The sequence below is a fragment of the Anser brachyrhynchus genome (genome assembly GCF_964034855.1).
Source record: "Anser brachyrhynchus genome assembly, chromosome: 4".
NCBI classification, from domain to species: domain Eukaryota; kingdom Metazoa; phylum Chordata; class Aves; order Anseriformes; family Anatidae; genus Anser; species Anser brachyrhynchus.
Window position 1 is genome coordinate 55100243 of NC_137698.1, and position 21897 is coordinate 55122139.

At 40.8% G+C, this 21897-nt stretch overlaps 1 protein-coding gene across 8 annotated transcripts in view; it reads left to right on the forward strand.

Annotated features, from left to right (window-relative positions):
- Positions 1-21897, forward strand: part of SMIM14 (small integral membrane protein 14) — a gene marked incomplete at its 5' end in the record, with an annotated part of 53134 nt that overhangs the window by 18032 nt on the left and 13205 nt on the right. For 7 of the 8 annotated variants that reach the window (XR_013950782.1, XR_013950783.1, XR_013950785.1 and 4 more), the window contains one exon: positions 10532-10642. Coding sequence is in view for 3 of the 8 variants with exons in the window: in XM_080590812.1 (XP_080446938.1) it covers positions 10532-10642 (111 nt within the window). Of the gene's footprint in view, positions 1-10531; positions 10643-13051; positions 13175-21897 lie in introns of all 8 variants that reach the window. The other variant, XR_013950784.1, reaches the window with a different exon arrangement.

Below are 21897 nucleotides of genomic sequence, written 5' to 3' on the forward strand. Positions count from 1 at the left end.
AAAAAAAATATTTTTGGGAAACAAACCATCTAAATAAAATTACATGCAGATGTGAAGAAAAGTCGGGTGTTAGCTCTTCAGACAGTCGGACTAAATCAAGTGTGAAACAAAGCTTCCTGGTGTGAGCAGCATTGCTTTAACAAGAGTGCCTCTGCAAGCGGTTACTGCACCGTTAGGGGCTCACCGCTTTCGTGTAGGGCTGGGGCTGGTTAGGTGGCGCCTATCATCAGTGCCCCTGTTTGAAAATACAGGGGATGAGGATTTTATCAGAGAGCTCCACGAAATACAGAAATATTCCTGTATTATAATATTAGTATATTATATTACAGTATAATATTCCTGGATTTATGGCAATAGAGACTTTTCTGAGGCACTGAGATTGTTGGATGCTTCAGTTTCAAGTCCGTATGTAGAAGAAAAGTGTCTAAAGATGAAATCTACCTTCTTTCCTGCAGGAGGACTTTGGAGACAAAGATGCGGTACGTGTTTCAAAGCAACTAATCCTGACCTCATGAAACAGTACCACGGATTTTCCTTATGCAAATGAGTAGATTGAAAAATCTGTTGCTCGTAGGTGCAGGGGAGACTCGCACGATTTGCATAACACTTTCCCTTTGATGATCTAAACTAGTCAGCGAGTCTGCTGAGTGGATGTTATTCTGTGGTGAAAACTGGGTCTTCTTTTAGCTGAACATATGTAAATAACCAAGCCCAGAAATCCTGTTAATTGCAACAGATTCCCTCTGGTATAAGTGCTGATTAAAAATACCCTAACTGATAAGCTCAAAGTTGTTTACTGCAGGTATGTAGAAAACCTGATTCAACTTCTACTGAAGGCAAAGGCAGGCATCCGCTGGCTTCAGATAAAATTTGATCTGGCCTAAAGGGGTTAGGAGTAGGGCTGCCAGGGAATAGAGCTGCTTTCATCTGAAAATTGAAAATCCTGCTATCTTTCTCAGCATGCTGCTACCCTGCTAAATCTGTTTTCTCAGTGGCAAGTTATTAGAAACATATGTCATCCCTGGAGAAAAAAAAATAAGGAAAATATTCCAAAGAATTTCAGTATAGTTTTTATGTTTGTGTGGGGTTGGAGTAACATTAAGGAATAGCCTATTTTTACAGTTTTAAGGATTTAGTAAGGTATTTTATAATCTAAATAATTGTCCTCTTAATAAACAAGTCTCAAAAAACTTCATTGCTTAGGGCTACAAGGCATTCTGTCTCAATACAGTGGAAAAACTATCATTTTTGTTTGTTTTCAAACTGTACTTTCTTTTGTAAAGGAGTAAGAGAATGTTTTAATATGTATTTTTGCAAAGAGATGAAATGTCTAAATTCTTAGTTCTTGAGCATCCAGATAAAGTCACTTCAAACCAGTGAGTTACTGCAGGTGATCGGAGCTGCAGTATTTGCCCGGGTGCCCCGGCAGTTCGGAGTGAAGTGTCTTGCCTTAACTTTTTTCTTTTGTGGACTAAAAGTCCCCTCGGCTCACAAGTCCCAAGGGTTAAGAGCGTGCCTGGGGACAGTTGTCCCAGCTCAGCAGCTGTGCAGTAGCTTTGTTACGCCGCGGTAATTTGCTTATGAGCTGCAGTCCTGAGGTTCACTTCGAGCTCCTAAGTTGCTTTGGTATGTTTGAACTCGTTACTGGTAATCTTAACTTGGAAATCTTGACACGAGAGCAGAGATGCTTTGCGAATAGGTTGTGTAGTTTGTTATAGGAGCGTATTCTTTGTCAACACTTCATCTTTTAAAGGAAATAATGTGTCTGAATAAGGAAAGTTAAGTGCAAAGCACCCCTCCGGCTGGGTGACCGAAGGCAGTTTCCTGTTGTCCTTGCTGCCCCATAAAAGCCCCGCTCCCTTCCGTGAGGAGGGAGCTCCAGCTCCTCTTGCCTGTGTCACTGCTCGTTTTGGATCAGTCCTACAGGCCCTCGGCCACACAAACCTTTAGCCCCGGTGGCCGTGGCACAGCACGGGTGTCCTCCCAGCACTGATGCAGGATTGCTCTCCGCAGGGCTCTTGGGCTCAGCGCACACGGCTTCCAGCAGCAGCACGGTGCTGGTGCAGCTCCAGGGGTGCTGAGTTGAGGGGACTGGAAATTGTTACTGGGGAATGGGAAGAGGAATGTCAGCAGAAGCCGTGGGTAGTCTCTGGTGCTATCCAAAAGCAGGAAAGTAAGCAAATTTGCCTTGGAGCTGGCTCTTCTAGTTCCGGCTCAAGGGTAAAATCCCATTAAAGTCAAAGGGGGTTCTTGCCTTACTAAGGACCAAGGGGGGGGGCTCCCGGTTTGCTCTGTAAACTGGTTAGATGCAGCAGCTTAGTAATTTTACAGAGGGTAGCCCAGCCTTTTGCGTTAACGTATGTCAAGCAAAATGATTAAATTTCCATTAGGCATTCAGTGTAATAGAAATAATTCCGTTGTCCTAGACCGTTGTCGCAGTTTCTACTTTAGATATAAATGTTGAAGTGAAGCTGAAGCATTTACTTAGCAGAAAAGAGAGCATTATTCTTGGACAATGTTCTGTGCCGCTGACATCTTCTCTTAATTAGCTTTCATGTTGCAAGGGGTGAGATTTCTTTCAGGAAAATGTCATCATTTTAACAAAAGGATGACCAAATGCTGACAGCTGGAGTTTGGCAATAGCATTCTGCATCAAATATTAGTAAATGAATTCTAAAATAGCTGGACTGCTTTTTTGGTCCCTGGCTGGATGTGCATAATTAGCTCCTTTTCAAGTGTTTCGCCCAGAAGAAATGTTAGGCCACCTGCATGGGAACAAGTAAATAGCTCTTTTTAATCTTGGTGGGTCCTGTTAATGCTGAATTCCCCAAGAAGCTAAACCACTGGCGGCAGGCTGGTAGCCTTCACGTCTGAAATCTCTTCCCCCCTCAGATACTGGGGACTGGCCATGAAAAGGAAAGTGGGGATCAGTACCGGAACAGTGGGGTTTGAATGCGTGGACTCTTGTCCTCTAAGGCTTGTGCTTGACACTGCCTGGCTTTGATTAAACTAAAAGAAGCATCTGTGCCATCTGTGGCTCCCTGATGAACCATTTGGCCCTGAACTGATTTACCTCGGCATGCTCTTAACCTCGTTTGCCTCGTGTGGTGTCCACAAGCAATGCGTTTGCTGGCAGCTTTGTACCAGCTCCTGCCACCCTTGGAAGCAGCGTGAGCTTCGCACAGACCTCGGCGAGAGAAGAATCGTGATGCTTGGCTGTGAGAGGGCTTTGTCTGTCCCATAACCCTTCCAAGTTCTCTTGTGTGGCTTCTGCTTCGTTGCTGCCAGGAAGAAGTCTTCTGCTGACCTCCTTGGGACACGTCCAGGTGGCCACGTCGGGGTGAAAACACTGGTGGCTGAGCGATGCTGGTGGTGTTGCGACAGTCACAGGGTGGCGGGGACAAGGGATGCGCCAATGCTGCTGTGGTCCTGGGAGACCACTGGGAAGAAGGTGAGGAAGATCCTTGGCACTTTCTCCTCGGTTCTGAGCCAGTCCCTGCTCAGAAGCTCCTTCCCTGGTTTGGGCATGTCACTGAAGCGTCCTTTTGTGCCTGGATCAGCGCTTCTTGGTTTCTTTGGTTCTGCTCCTACTTTTAAGGAGCTGTTTTATAGTAAATTAGCATTTGTAATAAGCACCAGATGGATTACACTGGAAAATTAATTCCTAATTTACTTACATACCAAATGATTTGTGAGGCAGCAGGAAAGCTTCCCATCAGCGTGCGCTGAGCAGGATGTGCCGGGTGAACAGTTCTGTTTGGAGCTCCAACTGCTCGTGATGCCTCTGTTGAAACCAACAAGAACAGCGCCGGTGCGGTACGTCTGTGTGCGCGGCTAAGCACTGCTTTCCATGGGGAAAGGAACTGGCTGAGCTTAATCTGCATTGAAAAGTTCATCTCGGATCTTGTTAATTATCCTGAGAAAAGTTGCGGTGCAAAATACACTTGCCAACTCATTAGGCTACGGCTGGAAGTCCAGGGAGACCCGCTGATGCTTTCGAGTACAAAATCAGCTGCTTTCCTCCTCCCCCCTGGAGTTTTAAGGGCAGGGACCGAGGGGAATTGGTTTATGCTTTGAAAGTGTTGCTGTGCCTAGGAGCTCTCTTTGGGTATTGTATCAGCCATCAAAATCACTGCAGCCCTTTTCACGAGGAGAGCTAACTGGATGATCTGAACCGGGACAATTAGCTGGAGGAAGCTGTAATTGGAGCCACACTTCGCTGTGGCGGCGCAGCTCCTGGCAGGGCCCACATTTGCATCCTGCTGTTCTGCTTTCGTGCCCAGTCAGCCAGTTGGTTTTCTTTTGTCCTGAAAACTCAATGTAATGCCCAGGAGTAGGCCTGGTGGAGAAAGATCATTAGTAGTCCTCTGAGGATCTGTGACCTTCCAGGACCACTGGATCCTGGTCTGCCAACATCAGTGGGAGTATTTGCTTCAGTACCAGTCGGACGGAGCTGTAAGCGTGGAAGAAATGATGGGACAGAGCTTCCCTTGCATCGTTAATGAAAGGGATTAAAAAATTACCATTGTAAAAATAGCCAAATGGAGTGTTGCGGTGTTTCAGACCTAACTTCTGAGAGGGAATATTTACTTGAGCTATTTAAATTACAGTAATAGAGAACAGGTCGCTGGGATATTTTAATTAGTATCAATTTGTATACAAATTCTTTTTTACAGAACCTATTTTTAGCTTTGTTTGAACTGCGGAAGTTGCTTTGTGAAGGAAGTAGGAATCTCCAAGCTCCTTACTGCCAGTCCCATAACCCCAGCAACTGAAAGCTCTTGGCTAAATGGCCACCTCCACGGGATGCCTATGCCAGGTCCTTGGCTTCTGGATTCATTTTGGTTCGTCCCTGTGAGGAATATGCATCCACTAACTTCAGGCAGAGTAGCATGCATTTATTTTAAAGCACTGCAAATTTTCTCCTTATTTTCTGCCTATTTCTGTAGCTCCTTTTGTAATGTTTCTTCCCTATTCAACGACGAACGCTTTTGTTTTCTTACGCTGTCCTGTAGCTTTATCCTGTGTTTAGTTATTTGCTTCCTTTGCTTTTTCAATGGCTCAGTTATCATTTCTGCCTTGTTCCTCCTTTATATTGCTCTGGTGATGGGAAACGTGCTGCATTTCTGGTGACAGTAATTGAGAAATGAGAAATTTCACCAAGTTCTTTGCAGGTGAAATCAGCCAGTCCCATCTGCACATGTCTCCGGTTTGTTTGTTTAAGAGAGAAACCCCAAATCCATGTCTATTGTTTTTCCACTCTATGCTCTAACCCAGTGTGAAGAGGAACGCGATGCAGAAGTCAGCGGGTAAAATTCCCTGGCCTTTCTTACTCACAGAGTTTGGTTGCACAACTGAAATAGTGGGCAGCCAAATAACGGGCTGGTGAGCTGGAGGTAGGTGGTTCATCAAAAGGCTAAAAAACCACTCAGGGTTCTGTGGCTGTGCATGAAGTACAAGTATTAGAGAAGATGGCAGTCAGCAGGAAAATGCACTAGATAACGAATTCAGCTTGGATTCACTGGATTTGAATGTTTAGACTCTTTATTGATTGCTTTCTAATAAGCAATATTTCAGCATTGCCCCAGTGGAGATACCTTTACACGTAATTTCACCGTATACCTACGTGATGTTGAACTGGACTTTGTGTAACTGGGCAGGGCTGAGTGTGCCCAGTCTCTAGAAGAGGCAGGATTAGGAACAGATTTTGGAGTAACTGCTTGTACCTTTATATTTTGAAGTGCCTGGTAATGAACCAGCTGGGGTGCTGCTCGCCCCGAGCGCTAATGGTGCCCAGCAGGACGCAGTGGCCTGGAGGAGGGAGAGCCCTAGAAAAGCAGTGATGGAGAGCGCTAGAAAAGCAGCGATCAGGAGCATGCTGCGAAGAAAATAATTGCAGAAAGCAAAGCGTAAGGTGCTCTAAGGAAACTCGGATACCAGGATGGCCGAGGTGCACCCAAGAAGGCAAGAGAGCAAATCCTTTTGATGGAAACACAGATCCTTTAGGAGATCACGGAAAATTACAGGAGGGAGGGTTTCTGCCTGTGGCAGTAAGATAAAAATGGGCATTTTATCTTTGAGGCAGTGAATCGTTCATGCTTCGTGTGGGGCTTTTGGTATTCCAGCCCTTTACAGTTTTTCAGAATGCCTGCAGAGTCTTCAACAAGTTATGTGCTTTCTTTCTACGTTTTTATTTCAATTCTTGTACAAATTTTCATTTGTTCTGCCATACTTCTCTAAAATTGAACTCAGAAGCAAAATTAACTCTATGGCTTGTTAGAGATATTTGACAATTGTGCTTTGAGATGTTGCAGTTGTCTAAAAAACAATAACAGGGAGCTAAATAGGGGAGATTTTGTTTCTCTTTAAAGTAAGGTGGAAAGGTTCTGCTACTTGTTTGCTGTGTTGTGAGGTATTTTACTCCCAAGCACTTCTAACCTTCAATCTTCAAGGAAATAGCAACACAGCAAAAATAGTACTTGGCAGAAAAGACTCTTTTATTGCGTGTATACTATGTGTGATTTTCAAGACTGCTTGGACCCAGGAAAGATGAGACTTAATGGGTGTAAAGTTTTAGTGCTGAAGATGCCACGTTCGGGCTGTGGTAAATCTGCAGCAACTCTGGCGATGTGCTGTGTGTAGTGAGTTTCTTCAAAAACTAGAATAATAATTTTATACACTTCTTTTTACTAACGAGTAGGGTTCACCAACACATGTACCTTGACAATCTTGTTAAACAGCATTGTATTGGAGTCACGTTGGAGAGCATCCAGCCCGTGGAAAATGGACAAAACTTCTCGTTTGCCTTCATGCTAGAAAGGAATTCAGTTTTGTAATGATTAGGGTGGAGAAAAGCAGAGTATAATTTCTGTCTCCCAGAGCTCACCAGCTGCATGCTATTCACTCAGGAGAGATGCCGCTGAATTGGGAAATAATGTATAGTCATTACAAGAATTTTAAAGTATAGAAGAGTCTCCAGGTCCAAAAAAAAAAGACAACATTCAGATTGTTTTTCTGATAGTAGGATGTATAAAATGCACCATGCAGCTGTAGGGCTCAGGTTGGGAAAGACAATAAAAGAAAAAAACAATTTACAATAATTACCATAGCTGAGAAGACTCATGATTTTAAAAATTGCATAGAAATGCTTTTCAATATGGCTTCATTGCCTACAACTGCAAATAGATGCTCAAGTCGGGAGGTAATGGTGGGCTTTTATTTCTGCCTTAAATCATCAGAGACCGTCTTCCATTTTGCTCCTGAATTATAGTAGTCCTGGCTCTGACTACAGCACTTTAATTTCAGAAGTACTGTTCATGATTGCCTCCACGGGCCTCTTTACACTGAAGAAGTCATATTGACTCTTTGATGGCATGTCATATTCGTCCACGTTTACAGGCTCTCTCCTTCGTTATGCTTTCTATCAGTTTGCTCAGTCTAGGGGCCATAACACGTACCTTCGCAGCTGTTAGCACTGAGAGCGTTGGCGTGTTTGCCAAACAAGTCTTCCAGCTGTTTGTAAACCCTGCATTAAATACTGCCTTACCAATAGTGTAGCCAAAGCAAAATGCAATCATTTTAACTAGGTTAAAAGTAACTCTCTCTGAGTGCTTGCGTTTATTTGGTGTCATGGCCTTACCAATTGCTGTGGTCTCACCAGTTACTCTCTAAATCCCAAGAAAACCAAAGCTACAATAAACAGAATGTACAGAAAACAGAGTAAAACAAAACTACCAGCTTGTTTTTTCTTTCTCCGGGTCATGAAGAAAAGAAGGGAGCATATCCTTTTTTTTTTTTTTTTTCTTTCTGCAATAGCTTGTATGTGGAAGAGCTGTATTTGCAAAAGGTGGGGAGTTGGTGTGGCTCAGCGAAGAGGTCAGAGCTGGGCAGAACAAACTAGCAGCTGACGTGAGGTCAGGCGATTGCAAGTACCAGGAGGCAGGCAGGAAGCACGCTGCAGTTCTGGAACAGGATTTTGTGAACGGGCTGCCTAAGAGCACACAGCGGAGCCAAGGAATCCTGCTCCGTGGTAGATAAAAATACTGGTCTCTTATTACCAAATCTCACAGGGGAGTGAAAAGTTAATAAACGTAGGGATCTAATTACAGAGCTTAGTTGATATTTAGTACTTTGTACATTCACAGTGTGTTACAAATAATACAGTTATTAAGCCAATAATGAGGAATACAGAGACAAAAGTGTGTCATTTTTCAAGTGAAAATCATCATATAGTACGGAGTGGTTCTTTATTCCTTATAACTGGACAGATGCATATAAAATCTATTTCATCCAGTTTTTTATCAGGAGAAAAAATAGTATTCTTCTCACAATAGATGGCCCATCTTCGTTCCTTTGCCATTAAGAGTTTGCTATAGGCTTGAAGGAGGAAAAGATGGGGGATGATTCCTTTAAGTGTCATTTGAAGGTGAGAAAGCTGGTAAGGAAGATTGTATTGAAAAGCTTGGAAGGCATTTTACCTGGTAACATTTGTTCTGCTATATTTTAGCTTGTTAAGGTAATTTGTCATGTACAATTCAGATGCCTTGGAGTAAATCCCTTCTAGCACACCTCTCTTTATATTTATGATGTTATATGACAGATTTCTTTTCCTTGTTATTGTCTAGTCTTTTTCAGTTGCATGCTCAACAAAGGATGGTTTCATCGGTGATGATTATTTGATGATTTGATTTCTCCTGGTCTTATACAGATTAACAACCCTGCTCTCTTAATTGTTTTGCCATTATTATGTGTTACTGATTCCTAAATTCCTTCAAGTTAGTATTAAATACTGTTTTGCAACTTCAGTGGTTCAAGTGCCTTGTTCTGGGTGTCAGCTTATGTCCAGAGAAACCATTTTGCACTATTTGACAATCAGTGCTTTTACCTGTTCCTCATGCTAAAATAGAAGAACTCATGCTAAAATCGAAGAACTTTCATCAATACTTAGGTTTATTTTGCTTTGCAAAGGTCTCATAATCAAGTCATCTCAGTCTTCTCAATAAATTGTCTGATTAATCTTTCTTATTATCTCAACAGTCTTTTGTCCATCTCTTCAATAATTTTTTGCTCTTCTTCAGTATTTAGTGTTCTTTTTTAAAAAGTGAAGACCCAAGCAGATAACTGCACTGAAGTTGATATTCTGTAATGCAGATGCAGATACCTCTTAGCTTCTTTCACTATCTGGCCTTCTGCACCATGGCTGAGGGTAATATGGAAAAGTGGCAAGCATTCAGAGCGAATGGAGGAAGGACTTCCGAAGTGCATTTTCTTTTTTCCACCTCTTACCCCAGGAAGGAAGAACTACCGTGGTGATACGTTCTGTTGTATGAAGATCTCTTACAGCTATATAGGGTTGTTACTCTTTCTCCTAATGAGATTAGAATATCAGGATGTTTGTGTAATCAAGGCTGTAAGTTTTTAAAGGTGAAGGTTGCAGAGCACATCTGCTCATTGAGCACACCCTCATCAAAAGGCTGGCACTTTCATAAGCTACTTACTTTAGGCAATGGACAGGTTGTATCTGCTCTGTGCTCCTGCCTTTATTAAGCCTTCTAGTTATCTCACATTAGGACCCCAGTGTGTGCAGCACAAACACCATCTGAATCTCACCTTATTAATACCAAGTTTGACAGTATTATTTTGAAAGTATCATTCTGGAGAACTGATCTAGTGCATCGTAACAGTCCTCGTTAGAGAGGAGACAATCCCTGACTTGACCACAGGGGTAGAAACGCCTTTCAATTTGCTACCCCTTTTGACCATCAATTAAGTCACTGAGAAAACTATTGGTAAACAGTAAAGGTGTGCTCGTGCTATTGCTGAGCGTCTGGTGTGGAAGTGGTTTTAGCAGGTGAATAACCTAGAATGGCTTCCCAACTGTGTCCATTACAGCATCTCTGAACTTTTGTTTTCTTTGTAGCTAACTGAATGACCTACTTCTTTGATCTAAAATTAGTATGAGTAGCTCCATTTTTAAAGCGTTTCCAAGTACATCCACTTTTGCACCCCTGCTGCTTGCTTTCATTATACAATAAAGATGATTGTTTCTCCCTCTAGCAAAGAAGTTACAGAATTTTAAATTATTTTCCTGTACATTGATCCAGGGGGAGAATGCCAACAGTTTGTAAGGGGTTTCAGAACACAAGTTCCCCTGACTTTTCAAATTGTGTTCATACACTTAAAAGTCCCACTATGCAGATGAGAAACCAGAGTTTAATTTGTGTAGTTCTTGTTTGTCAGGATACATTTCATAGTGGTATGTAGGAAAACTCAGGGGGGATTCACAAATACTTGCAAAAAATTATTTGGCTCTGTAAGGAAGCCTGTGTGAGACACTGCTTTCAGCAACATCAAAAGGTAACTGCACATACCAGACTTCTTCATTCATGCTGCCAAAGGAATAATAGGATTACTCTGCTTTGTTTTGCCTTTTCACTCTGGCATTAAATGAGCTGAAATTTGATGTGGGAGTCTGTAAAATAAGGTCAGTTGAAAAAAGAGTTCATTGTACCTTTATTCTTATTCTTCCTAGGTGTTCACAGACAAGTTCAGGTTTATCCAGAGAACCATGGCAGAAGGTGGATTTGATCCTTGTGAATGCATTTGCTCACATGAACATGCAATGAGAAGACTGATTAATCTGGTAAGGATGATATGAGAGTATTTGGAAGGGTGGTTATTCAGACATTACTTCAGCACTTGCACACTTGCAGTTACTGATGCTATTGATTTTGCTTATTCAGTTGCATGTACAGCCAGAATCTCTGTATCAGACCTTCTGATGAACATTTGAATACTTAATAAAGATGATAACTTTCTCTCATTTTCCAGGGCTGCATTTTTACAGCATTGGCATTGTTTCTATTGAAATGTTTCTCTGTAACCTTCTTTTTAATCTGCATAAAACCAAAGAAACTACCCTGTGTGCTCTTTGAGTTCGGTTTGATACCACACACATGAAATTCTGCCTACCCATGTGGTAAGCTGATTTTTTTAATGTTTTTTTAACAGATTTTATTTTTTTAACTAAGCTTTAAAAACATACTGAATTTGAGAATCCAGTGATTTTAACTTCTGAGTTCCGTTTGATGTGCTTCCCCTTGTTGATTTTCATATATTTGTTTTTATCCCATTTTTCTTTCTTAGGGTTTAAAATAATTTCCTTTTAAGTTACTGAGTACACCAACTGCTTAAGGCAGTACGTGTGAAGAGCAGCCTCTCTAGGATCAGACCCTTCTTCAAAGGGTTTCTTATCAGTGTTTTAGGAAGGTTCTCGGGAAAACATGGTCTCCAACTAGTCTATGATAAGAGGAGGGATAATGTTCAAATCCCAAGCCATATATGTCTGGGAATCAATTCCTGTTCTTGACCTGATAATAAAACCAGTTCCACCTGCATACATCCCAGGAAGGACAAATTTGCTTTAAACAGTATTTTGCAAGAAGTATTTATAGCTTGTTCTTGTAAATGTATGGGTTTCATTGATACGGCTCCACTTCACCCTGAAGACAAGAGTCCTGAGTGTCCGTGTTCTCTTGACCTTGGAGTGCATCACTGTACTGTTTCATTTGGGCTGCCAGGGGAAGAACCTAAAGCCAGGCAGAAGCTGTACCTGTGTTCTCAGGAGCCCAGGTGACCCCATTTTTCAGAATTACTGTGCTCAGAGCAAGCAGTGTTCACCATGGATCTCCATAATGCAGCACTGTGGAATCCATGCCATCATCTTCTCACCTTGTGCCCCTTGGCCCACACACCAAGAATGGCTTAAAAACAAATATAGGCCACATTGGGAGCCAAAGCAGTGCTGAAAACAAACAAACAAAAACAACCAAAAAAACAGGCTCTGTCAGTGGGAGGGCTACATCACTAGCTGCAGCAGAAGGCAAAACGATCTCCCCACAAGGGCAAGAGGAAACAACAAGCATTTGGCTCGTGGAAACCCTTGTGCTATGCATCAAAGCTGAGGTTGCCAACCATCCAAATCTAGTGGCCAGTTGCACTAAAGCCCGAAATGGCACCAGACAAATAGAGCACGTCTGTATAGCCAATTCCATGTTCTGTATGGGCCTGATATCATTTCCCTTTGGTAGCTTCCAAGTACGGTGCAGCCAGTTCTTGCCTGAGTCTCACAAGTCATTAGAGGCTGGCTTGCTTTCATATTTCATTACTGAAAGGCAACAGTTTGTCCCAAGAAGGATTTTTGTCTTATGGATACGTGCCATGATACATGCTAAGGTGGCAGAGGAAGCCCCAGGACCAAGCTTCATGAAGTTGGGAGGGAGGAAGGAGGATGCATGTTTGCTGCTTTTTCCTCTGAGGCTCGTCAGATGCAAGCCTGAAGCAGTATGGTCCAGACTTTTGATGCCGGTTCTGCGTTTCTCACCTTTTCATTTTTTGCTGGAAGATACCGATAAACAATGGCACAAGTCTGCTAGTGCTCTTTTGCTGTGGCTGGAGGGGTCTAGGTAGAGGTGTGTTGTGTCCAGAGTTACACGTGCCACAAAGGTGTGTGAGACATTGTTCCTGGGCAGCACCATGCAGTATAAGACGGGTGCAAATGGATGATGTGGAGGCACACTGGTTCCTGTGCTGTGAATGTAAACGGAGCAAATCACAGCTGTCATCCTCAGTGGGGTGGTCACCAAGGCCAATTTTATAGCGTTCTGTGTAGCTGCAGGTATAGAGTTTATTGCTCAATGTTCAGCTTCCAAAAAGATGGTATGAATCAACATTTGAAACTGTGAGGAGTAATGGGAAATGCCAGATTTCATCCCTTGTAAAAGGGAAACCAGCTGTTGCTAAATATTTATAAGAGCAAATCACGAGCTGGGATAGTTCAGTGGAATCTAGAAAGGCAAAGTCTCAAAACTCTGTCAGTGGCCAGAGAATCATCCTCAAGTGACCTGTTGCATGATTTAGCAGACTTGCTAACTCTCCATTATTATGTAGGTAGCTTTTATTGTTCGGGAAGAGTTTGCTTTCTAAGCTTCTGTTTTGTCATTCAATTGTACACAGCGTGAGCAAACAGGAATTTTACTATTTGTTTTAAAAGGAACCCTTGGACGTTTTCCAAGGTTGCTGAACTCCACAAGTCTCATTGGAGACTGGGTGCCTATTACTTCTGAAAGTTGGTTTCTCAAAACCTGTATTCCAAAACCATTGGGATACAAGAAAAGTAGGCAATCTGCAGTTTTTCATAACGGAGGAGAGGAAATCCAGACATGTTGTATATGCAGTATGGTTCCCTACTACTACATACTAAATTGTTGATTCTTCTTGATAGATATAAAACAAGCAAGAGCACATTGGAACAGTATTATAGTTAGGAGTACTTGTCTGGACTCAACAAGTGGGTTGTAATTTTCTCTAGACCAAGCCCTGTAAACCTAGAAGTTCAATTTTAAGATCAAATTTATCAGAATAGCAGTGTAGTTATGAGAGGTGCTCAAGTGTGGAAATACAGTTTTAGAATCCTTCAGTAATGACATTGTGCAAATATTAACATGATTGATGTAAAGACTTTAATAGCTTGCATTTAGGTTAAAGTCATTCTTACATACTGATCTGTTTATACCTGTATAGAACAACACTGATAAGAATTAAGGTTTCTGCTGATGAAGAAGTTGTGATGTATTAAGTATGGCTGTTACATGTAGAGTTAAAAGCTACATATTCAAATACACAGGATTTCCATTACAGTTAACTGTATGGAAAATTTCAGTGATGATGTTATGCCAAGGACAGCAGGAGGTCAAAAGGTCTGTTTACAACCTGAAGTTCTCATTTTAATTCCCAAAGTGTGACTTTAAATTTCTAAGCTAATTGGTGTATTTACCTTGAAATTCTTATAAAATGCATTTGGTATTCCAAGTACAATAACTTGTGGATTTTTTTTGTATAGATAGCACATAGTTTAAATCTCTACTTGAAATGTTCGGTTCATCTTGTCATTACAATTAATGCTTATAAAATTAAAAGGTTTTGTTGTTGTCATTTAAACTCTTCTTCTCTGCTATTAGCAACACCACAGAAAATTATGAACAAGTAAGCTGTCTTTTTTTAAGACTTTTACTAAGCTACGTGACTTGATTATTTTTCTGTCTCTCATTTTACTTGACTAAGCCAGGTTCTGTTTTGTTTCCTTTTCTTCTTAATTCATAATACCGTGATGGTTTTATAGACAATGGATTTTATATCTCTAATGCACGTAACATTTTAAAAGATTTTTTTGCTACTTATTAGGCTGCCTGGAAGATGCTGTTCATGCCCGCAGTTCTTATAACTTACGTACATGTGCATAAGTGGCATTGATTTACCTTTTGTTAAATGTTCTATCGTTTTTCCTGAAGTGGATTTTTCAGGTTTCTCATTGGTGTTTTGCACATAGTAAACTTCTGTAGCATGGCCACCATAAATAATAAGCAAATATTATGATTTCCAAGTATTCCTAGCAAACAGCAGAAATCAAAAATCCTTGGCTGTGACTTCATAAATATTATTTCCAGTATGTAATACCCATGACGCCATCTGTTATGATTTGGAGTTGTTGTATAACAATTTGACTATTGTATATTGGGCTCACTATTTACACTATGGATATAACAGATAATTGGGAACTTCCATAAAAGGAAGTAAGCATAGAAGAAAAATATCATCAGATTTTCCATCTTCTGCAAATACACAAGCGTTGTTAGGAGACAATGACAGACCTGTTAGTTCGTATGACTTTATCTCCTGTTCAGTCTCTTCCACCTACAAAACCTATTTTGACAAGAAGAGCCAAAGTTCAAGAATGAAGAACAACAAACAAAATCAAGGACTTTAATGGGGAGGACACTTGACAGACAATGGACCAGTTGTTTAAAAGATTTTCAGTGAAGGATATTCTGTGGTATCCAGAGAAAATTATTCCTGTCTTAGTTGTGGCAGAGGATAGCAAATCTCTGGATGAGAATGATGTTATATTTAAATCTTTGTATTTCCCTTTTCTTCGTTTCTCTTGCAAAATAAAAATCTGATCACACTATATAGTTCCTCTAGACTTCCATGCTATTTGAGTAAACATGTGATCCATGATCCAAGTGTGAAAACTAGACTGTGAAAGCCCGAGGTGGCAGGAATAATCATGCAGAGAACATCTTTCATGAAGCCTGACACCTGTATATGACTACTTAAAGTGGCCAGAAATGTCGAAGTGAGCCAGCGGCACCTAATTTTGTATGGTGTAAAGGTCCTTTAGTTTTTCTCTGATACAGCATTATTTGCTTTACTGAAACTGTGACTTTAGATTTCCTTCATACTGGGTTCTACAAAAACGAGCAATATGTTCTTTCCCCAAAGCATTTCTAATTCTGTAATATAAAAGGACCCGTTCTGATGAACAGCCAACAGTTCTGCTGCGGAGATTTGATGGCCTTACAGACCTCTGTGGGAATTACAACCTTGTGCTATGCTCTTCTGTAGCTAATTGCAAAGTAATGGCCCATGTCTAGTTATGTTACTGTACCAGAAGGCTTGAATGTTTCAAAAACTCTGGGGAATATAAAGCAAATCATTTTTTAATTTGTCTTGTATTTTGAGGTGCCATTTGATTTTTATAGCAAAAAGATGCAAATTTTCAAGCTATTTCCAAAGAAAAAAATGGTTCAAAACTCTTCTGTGAGCCAGATTTCCACATAATTCTCTTGGCCAGGTCACTGTAGAGTCTTGTTGTTATAAACGGGCATAGTCTGAAATAGTATCCAGCATAGCCATGAGTCTTGGCTGAGCGAGACCTAGTGCAAACAGCACAGAATAAACACATGACTAAAATAGATCTGCGTTGTTTGCTGCAAATGGTTGAAAAGTTCTCAGGATGTCAGCACAGCTAAGCCCGACTTAAATAGTCCTTCAGGCATCCAGCAAAAATGAGTTACCCTACTGATGTGGCTTTCTACTGAAAGCAGAGCAGAACTACACTGAATGAATATGTGGTGATTTAAGGTGACCTAAATATGGAGGTTGCCCTGGAGACTTGTTACCCATGTTCCATGGCATTTGCCTTCTAAGTTATTTTTTAATAGCAGTTGCTACTGCTGCTAGTCTGTAGCCCTTCTGCTCCCTGGCTGCTTGGCTAAGGAAGTCACATTTTGTTCTCACTGACCCCTTTTCTTCCAGACCCATGCCTTCTGTTCCCAGTTTCTTGGAGTCCAGGCTGATTCAGAAAGGACCCTTCCCAAGAGCTGAACGTTAGGTTGTTCATTAGGACGAAGAAGAAGTTACCATCCTTCTGAGATGCAGGAGAGACCTGATGTACCTCCTAAGGCACTGTGCCAAAAGAATAAATACACAGGAGGAGAGTGGCAGGATACTAGCTGGTCCTGAGCACCCTTTGCTCCACTGATTTCACTGGGTGCTCATGATGCTGGCTCTGCACAACTTAAGGTCCCAAAACTAGATCACAAAAATCATGCACTGCTAATGGCCTGTAAACTAAAAACTAATTCTAGATCAAGCAGTACAAATGAAGGCTATTTTTCTAGACAGGTGAGTGTTTAAAAAAAAAACAAACATGAAAAATGTTGTCCACTCTAGGTCTAAGTCCCATGGAGACCATTTTTGCCTATAAGGGGTTAGGTTTCAGAACTGTTGAAGGTGCCTGGCATTCTTTGCATTTCCCATTACTGAGTTTTGTAGCATGATGGAAGCTGCTGTTTTTTAACTAGTGTGTGTGTGTGTGTATACACACAAATACATGCATACATATAAAAAAAGGAATAAATAAAAACAATATAGTAGTAAATATATATATAACCATTGTATTTAAGAAATTATATTTAAATATAAATATATCTATATATACGTATTACACTTATATATATGTATAAAAATGTAATGTCTTAGTCTTAGTCACCCCTCATGACTGTCTCAAAATAAAGCTTGTGTAGTCTAACAGTATTGCGAGCAGTGCGGAAGAATAGGCATTGAGAATTCTGGCCGCTTGATAATCCAGCGGTAGTTCCTAGACAGAACCTGCGTTATGGATGGCTGTGATGATCAGAGCTGTGTTACAGCCGTCTCGTTTGAGGAACAAGGAGAAAATGGTGCTTTGTCTCTCAGGCCACATGTGGATGTAATCAACACTGCACACTGGTAGAACTCCTAGTTCTAAGCCTTTGTCCTCAAGGCTGTCTACATGGGAGCACACTTTTCTTCTGCTAGCATGCATCATTTAGCAGAAGATACTCAGCTGGTCAAAAAACAAACATGTATTCTGTGTTTGTATTTCAGATGCAAGTTTGTTAGTAACCTCTTGGGAGATCTGTTTATGTTGTTCATGAATGTTTTCAAAGGTTTCTGTAGTGATATTGTTCGGTTATTTCTACCTTATCCATTTGTTGTCTAGTATTTCATGTAGTCAGAGGCACTGTGACCTCCTTATGCTGATCCAGACATTCACATTGCTTCATCCTCTTTTGCCTGACCCTCTGCTAATTCATTCTGCTTCACATTCACCTAGAGTAGGATGTCAGACATATCCCAGGTCCTCAAGGCCAGTACCAATAAAAGTTACACAATTGAGGGAAAATAAGGGAAGAATTGAAAAGGCAGCTCTGTGTGACACCAAGGAGAAAGAGAAAATGAAGAGAGGAATGAGTTCTTGGCAAATCAGTGCTCCTGGTCGTACAGCGGTCACTCATACTTACCTGCTGCATCTTCCGCCGTGAAATTTTATTTTTTCACTATGAAAGTTGGTGTAATGTTCTCCCTCTGTCATAAGTGGTTGGTGGTTCTGGGTCTCGAGACTTGGCTTGTAATCTGGGAATACTGTTCTGAAAGGTACCAGACATCCTTCTCACCCTTTTCCTGTGGGAGAGAAAATTATTTGTCACCTCACAGGACCAAACTCCATGTTTCTGTAGCAGACTGATGTTCTGCCCTGGTATGAGCAAGCATTTATTTTATCTTAATTCTGCACTTGCTCATAGAAAATGGGGAGTGGGAGTGGGGAGGGCAGTGTTCACTTTTTCCTTGCTTGTTCCTCTAAGAGAAGCTAATGTGGTTTAGGAGACAATTTAATACTATCAGTATGCCCTTCTTTTCTCCTTTTTTTTTCCCTCTTATTTCTCTTGGCCAGCTTGTAGCAGAATAATGCGTGTAGGTGTCATTTTTTTGCATCTTTAAGTCTGAACTCTGCGGATAATGCTACAATTCAATTTGCAACCTGCCTTGTATTCAGGACTGTCCTATCGTACCACAGCAATTTATCTATCATGTTGTTTACTAAATCATTTATATACTTTGGACAGAACAGATGTGGCTGCCAACAAAGTTTAAACAGTGATTTCATTACCTAGAAGCATCCGAATGCAATCAGAAGTATGCCGTAGGGCTGTCATCTTCTGCCATAGCTGGGGAGAAAAGGCAGAGCTTACAACCGGTCTGAATTGCAAAAAAGTATTGTCACAAGGGATATTTTGCCCTTGTTATCGCACAAAATCTTCTATCAACAGTCCTTATGGTTCCATTTTAAATTTACTTTTATTCAGGGGATAAATGACCATATGAAGTTAGTTATTTGTCCTTGCTTCCATACTTATCTATCCTTTTCTTTTCCTTGCCACCCTTATCTGTCTCTGCTCTCTTATCTTGGTACCTAATTTGCCTGTTTCTTTCACACATTTCTCTGAGCTTTATTCCACCACAATCTTTCGTATGGAAGTCTTTTCCTGACCTGGCTCGTGAACTTGCTAATTTTTCAGTCATGTCTTTTCTGAGGACTTCTTTCTGATTTGAACTGTCTCAAAAGTTACTCTAAAAGGCGATTATTTTAATGATCCCTACATAATTTATTTTCAGCTCATCTGCCATTGACAGATGACTAGACTTCATTGATTATGGCTTTGAGTTCCTGCCACTAGCCTCATTCCTCTTTATAACACTGTTTCAAGAGTTTGAAAGTGCTTTTGGACAGGGATTATGTCATTGTTTCTTCTGGAAAATGACACATTTGTGAGCTGTGTGATCCTCGGTATCTTCCTGATATTATGCAAGCACTGTATTTTTTTTTCTCCTTTTTTAACCCTAGTTATATACTTAACCCTTAAAAAGTTTTCCCCTTCCAATTCATGCTGGATAGGAACTCATAATCTTTTGCTGTCAACTTTAATGAAAAACAGTTTGTCTGAGCAGAGATTGCAAGACCAGTCCCCAGAGGCTCTGGGGTAGCAAATTCTGAAAGCTCATCTGAAGAGGAAGTAAGGGAGTTGTGTGGCACAAGAAGTCACTGTGAAGGTAGGCAGATGTCTTGAGTCCTCCACAGTAGCTGTCTGTGATGAGTGGGAAATGCAAAGTAGCTGAACTTCTTTCATGGGAAGACTGAAGTGATCGCAGGAGCTGAGGTCACTGTGTGGGAAAAACAAGTTCTCTGTTTGGCTCGAGGAAGCAGGTTCACTGGGCTCACTATTTCACTTGGATTTTGTGGAGCAGCTAGCATGCAGGAGAAGTTCACGCCCTGATTGCACCACACAGCAGCATGTTTGTCTGCTCACGTACTGGGTCTGCATGGGAAAACACAGAGACTTTGCTTCATACACTGACTTCACGTACATTTCCAGAAGCTGTTAGTTGGCCCCCTTTTCTGTGACTGTGAATGATTTGGTCGCAGCTGGGGACTGCAAAAAGAGGTGGCTCTCATTGAAAAAACCATTGTAGACTCTTGTCAGAGCATGGCAGGAGGAGCAGCAAGAGCCAGTCGGGTTTCGGGTGTGCTTGGTGGGTAGGTGCTGTTGACCCACAATAGGTTGAAGCCATACTTTATATACATTGTCAAAGGATCAGTATCTAAACACGGCTGTGTTAGTGTAATCTGAGGCTACAAGCTGTCTTTGGGAGAAAAAAAAGGGAAAAGCTATTTCAAATTTGAATGGGGAGCCATTTTGAATGTGTTTTTTTTGGTTGGTTTTATTTTTGCAATGCAAAATATGAGTGTCAAGGGGAAAGAATGAGGAAAGGCCCTTTTCTTTCTTACCAACGAAAGCATCTCAGTTTCTTTTTTTTTTTCATGACATTTTGTCAGGTTTACATTCAAGATCTATCAGTAAGTGGACACTGATTTGCTGTTATTCAGCCACTGGTGCCTCCTAGTTCCAAGATCTATCTTATGAGGGGCTTTGTATAAACCAGATACTCATATTGACCAAGAGTTCTTGTGGTGTGTGGATTATTAATTTAAATTATTGTAAACTGTTCAACCCTTTAAATGTACTTTGAAGGAATTGAAGTTCACAGCTGTATTTTAGATAATGTGCATACGTTTGTAATTAGTATTTTTACTTATATTGCCTGCAAGCCTGCACTGCGCTAAAACTAAAAAATATGGAGCCTTTTCAGTTTTTATTCTGTTTACACTTTGTGCTTACTTCATTTTGGATAATAAGCAATAAATTAGTTCATTTTTGGCTCACATGCACCAAGACATTTACTGTATTTGGATGACAAACTGCACAGAGAATGTTTAAAATTCAGATATAAAACTATTCATTTAAATGGAAAAAAATAATATTTTCTATAAGTGTTTAGTTTTGTAACATTTGTCACTCTTTCTTCTTTTGTTGAGTAAGCCCTGATGTTTCACTCACCTGATTTCTGTGTTCTTATTAAGGGCCTGATCCCAAATATACTGAAAAATACGAAAAGGCTGTTACTGACTTCAGTGGCTATCAGGCCAGGCAATCAGCTATCTGTCATTCACTAAATTCACATTTTTGAAAGCACTAGGGTCTCTGAAATGTGAATAAGACCAAACCCACCATCAGTAATGCTTGATGCCTTTGAGTACATAAGAGTTAACATATCCTAAGAACCACTTCTCTGCTCAGGTTGTTCTTATTGACTCCGAAGTGTTCCCAGCTCTAGCGGTCCTGTGAGCATCTTACAATCAAGTATCACCATTAAAATTGTCTGAGCAACTGCTTACCTGTAAAAGTGAGGCGTATTTGAAAAGTCTTTTTGTGGGTTTTCTTGAGAAGAAGGAAAGTCACCTTCTGCTTTTTACTGTTATTGCACAAACTTTCATCCAAACTCCCCCTCCACATCAGAATTGCAAACCTGAGTACAAAAGATGGCTTATTTCTAGTCCCTGATAATTGCTCTTTTTTCAATTATCTGACAATTGAATTGTCTTGCATTTGAGTTTTTTTCTGTCCCTTAAGGGTGCAGTTAACAGGAAGGAGAGCTAATTGGTAGGCAAAGGAGCAGTCGTGTTTCAGCAAAAGGTATTACCTTTCCCAACCATTCACCTTACGTAAGCTTTTCATGCACATGCCAGAATCTGTTCTCATCTTTTGACTAATTTAGTGACCGTAAAGGATCAGATTTGTACTGGGTTACAGAGTTACGACCTACTTCACCTGAGTGAATTGAGAAAAGCCTGTTTTTTACTGCTGCTCCTTTGCAGGCATCTGTCGTGTTTCGTCCCAGGAGAGCAACACACGGCCAGTCATTGAGATGTAAAAGACAAATGTGTTTGCTGGTATAAGGAGCCCTCCTACAGCTTGTGCTAGTAGGACAGTGAGGTTTTACACGTGCTTGTACTCAGGAGGGGAAGAGAGCATGAGGAGATGCTTGAGTGTGTTTTTACCTTGTCATGTATGGCTTCTGAAAGCCTGACTACCTACTCTATGGGTAGTGTTCCTGTGCTATCTTCTCCAGCACAAGTGAGTTTTGTAAGAAATTTTGGAATTAACTGGAAGAGTTAGCTTTCTAAGAAATATTTTACTGCTGGATATGAAGGAGCAGAGGCAATGCAGTGTAATTTTTTTAGCTGGGACTTTTAAATCTGCATGATATATGACTATGTATTGTTTTCAATTTAGAGGAGTTTTATATGAATTATAAAAAATGCACTTTTTTCATATC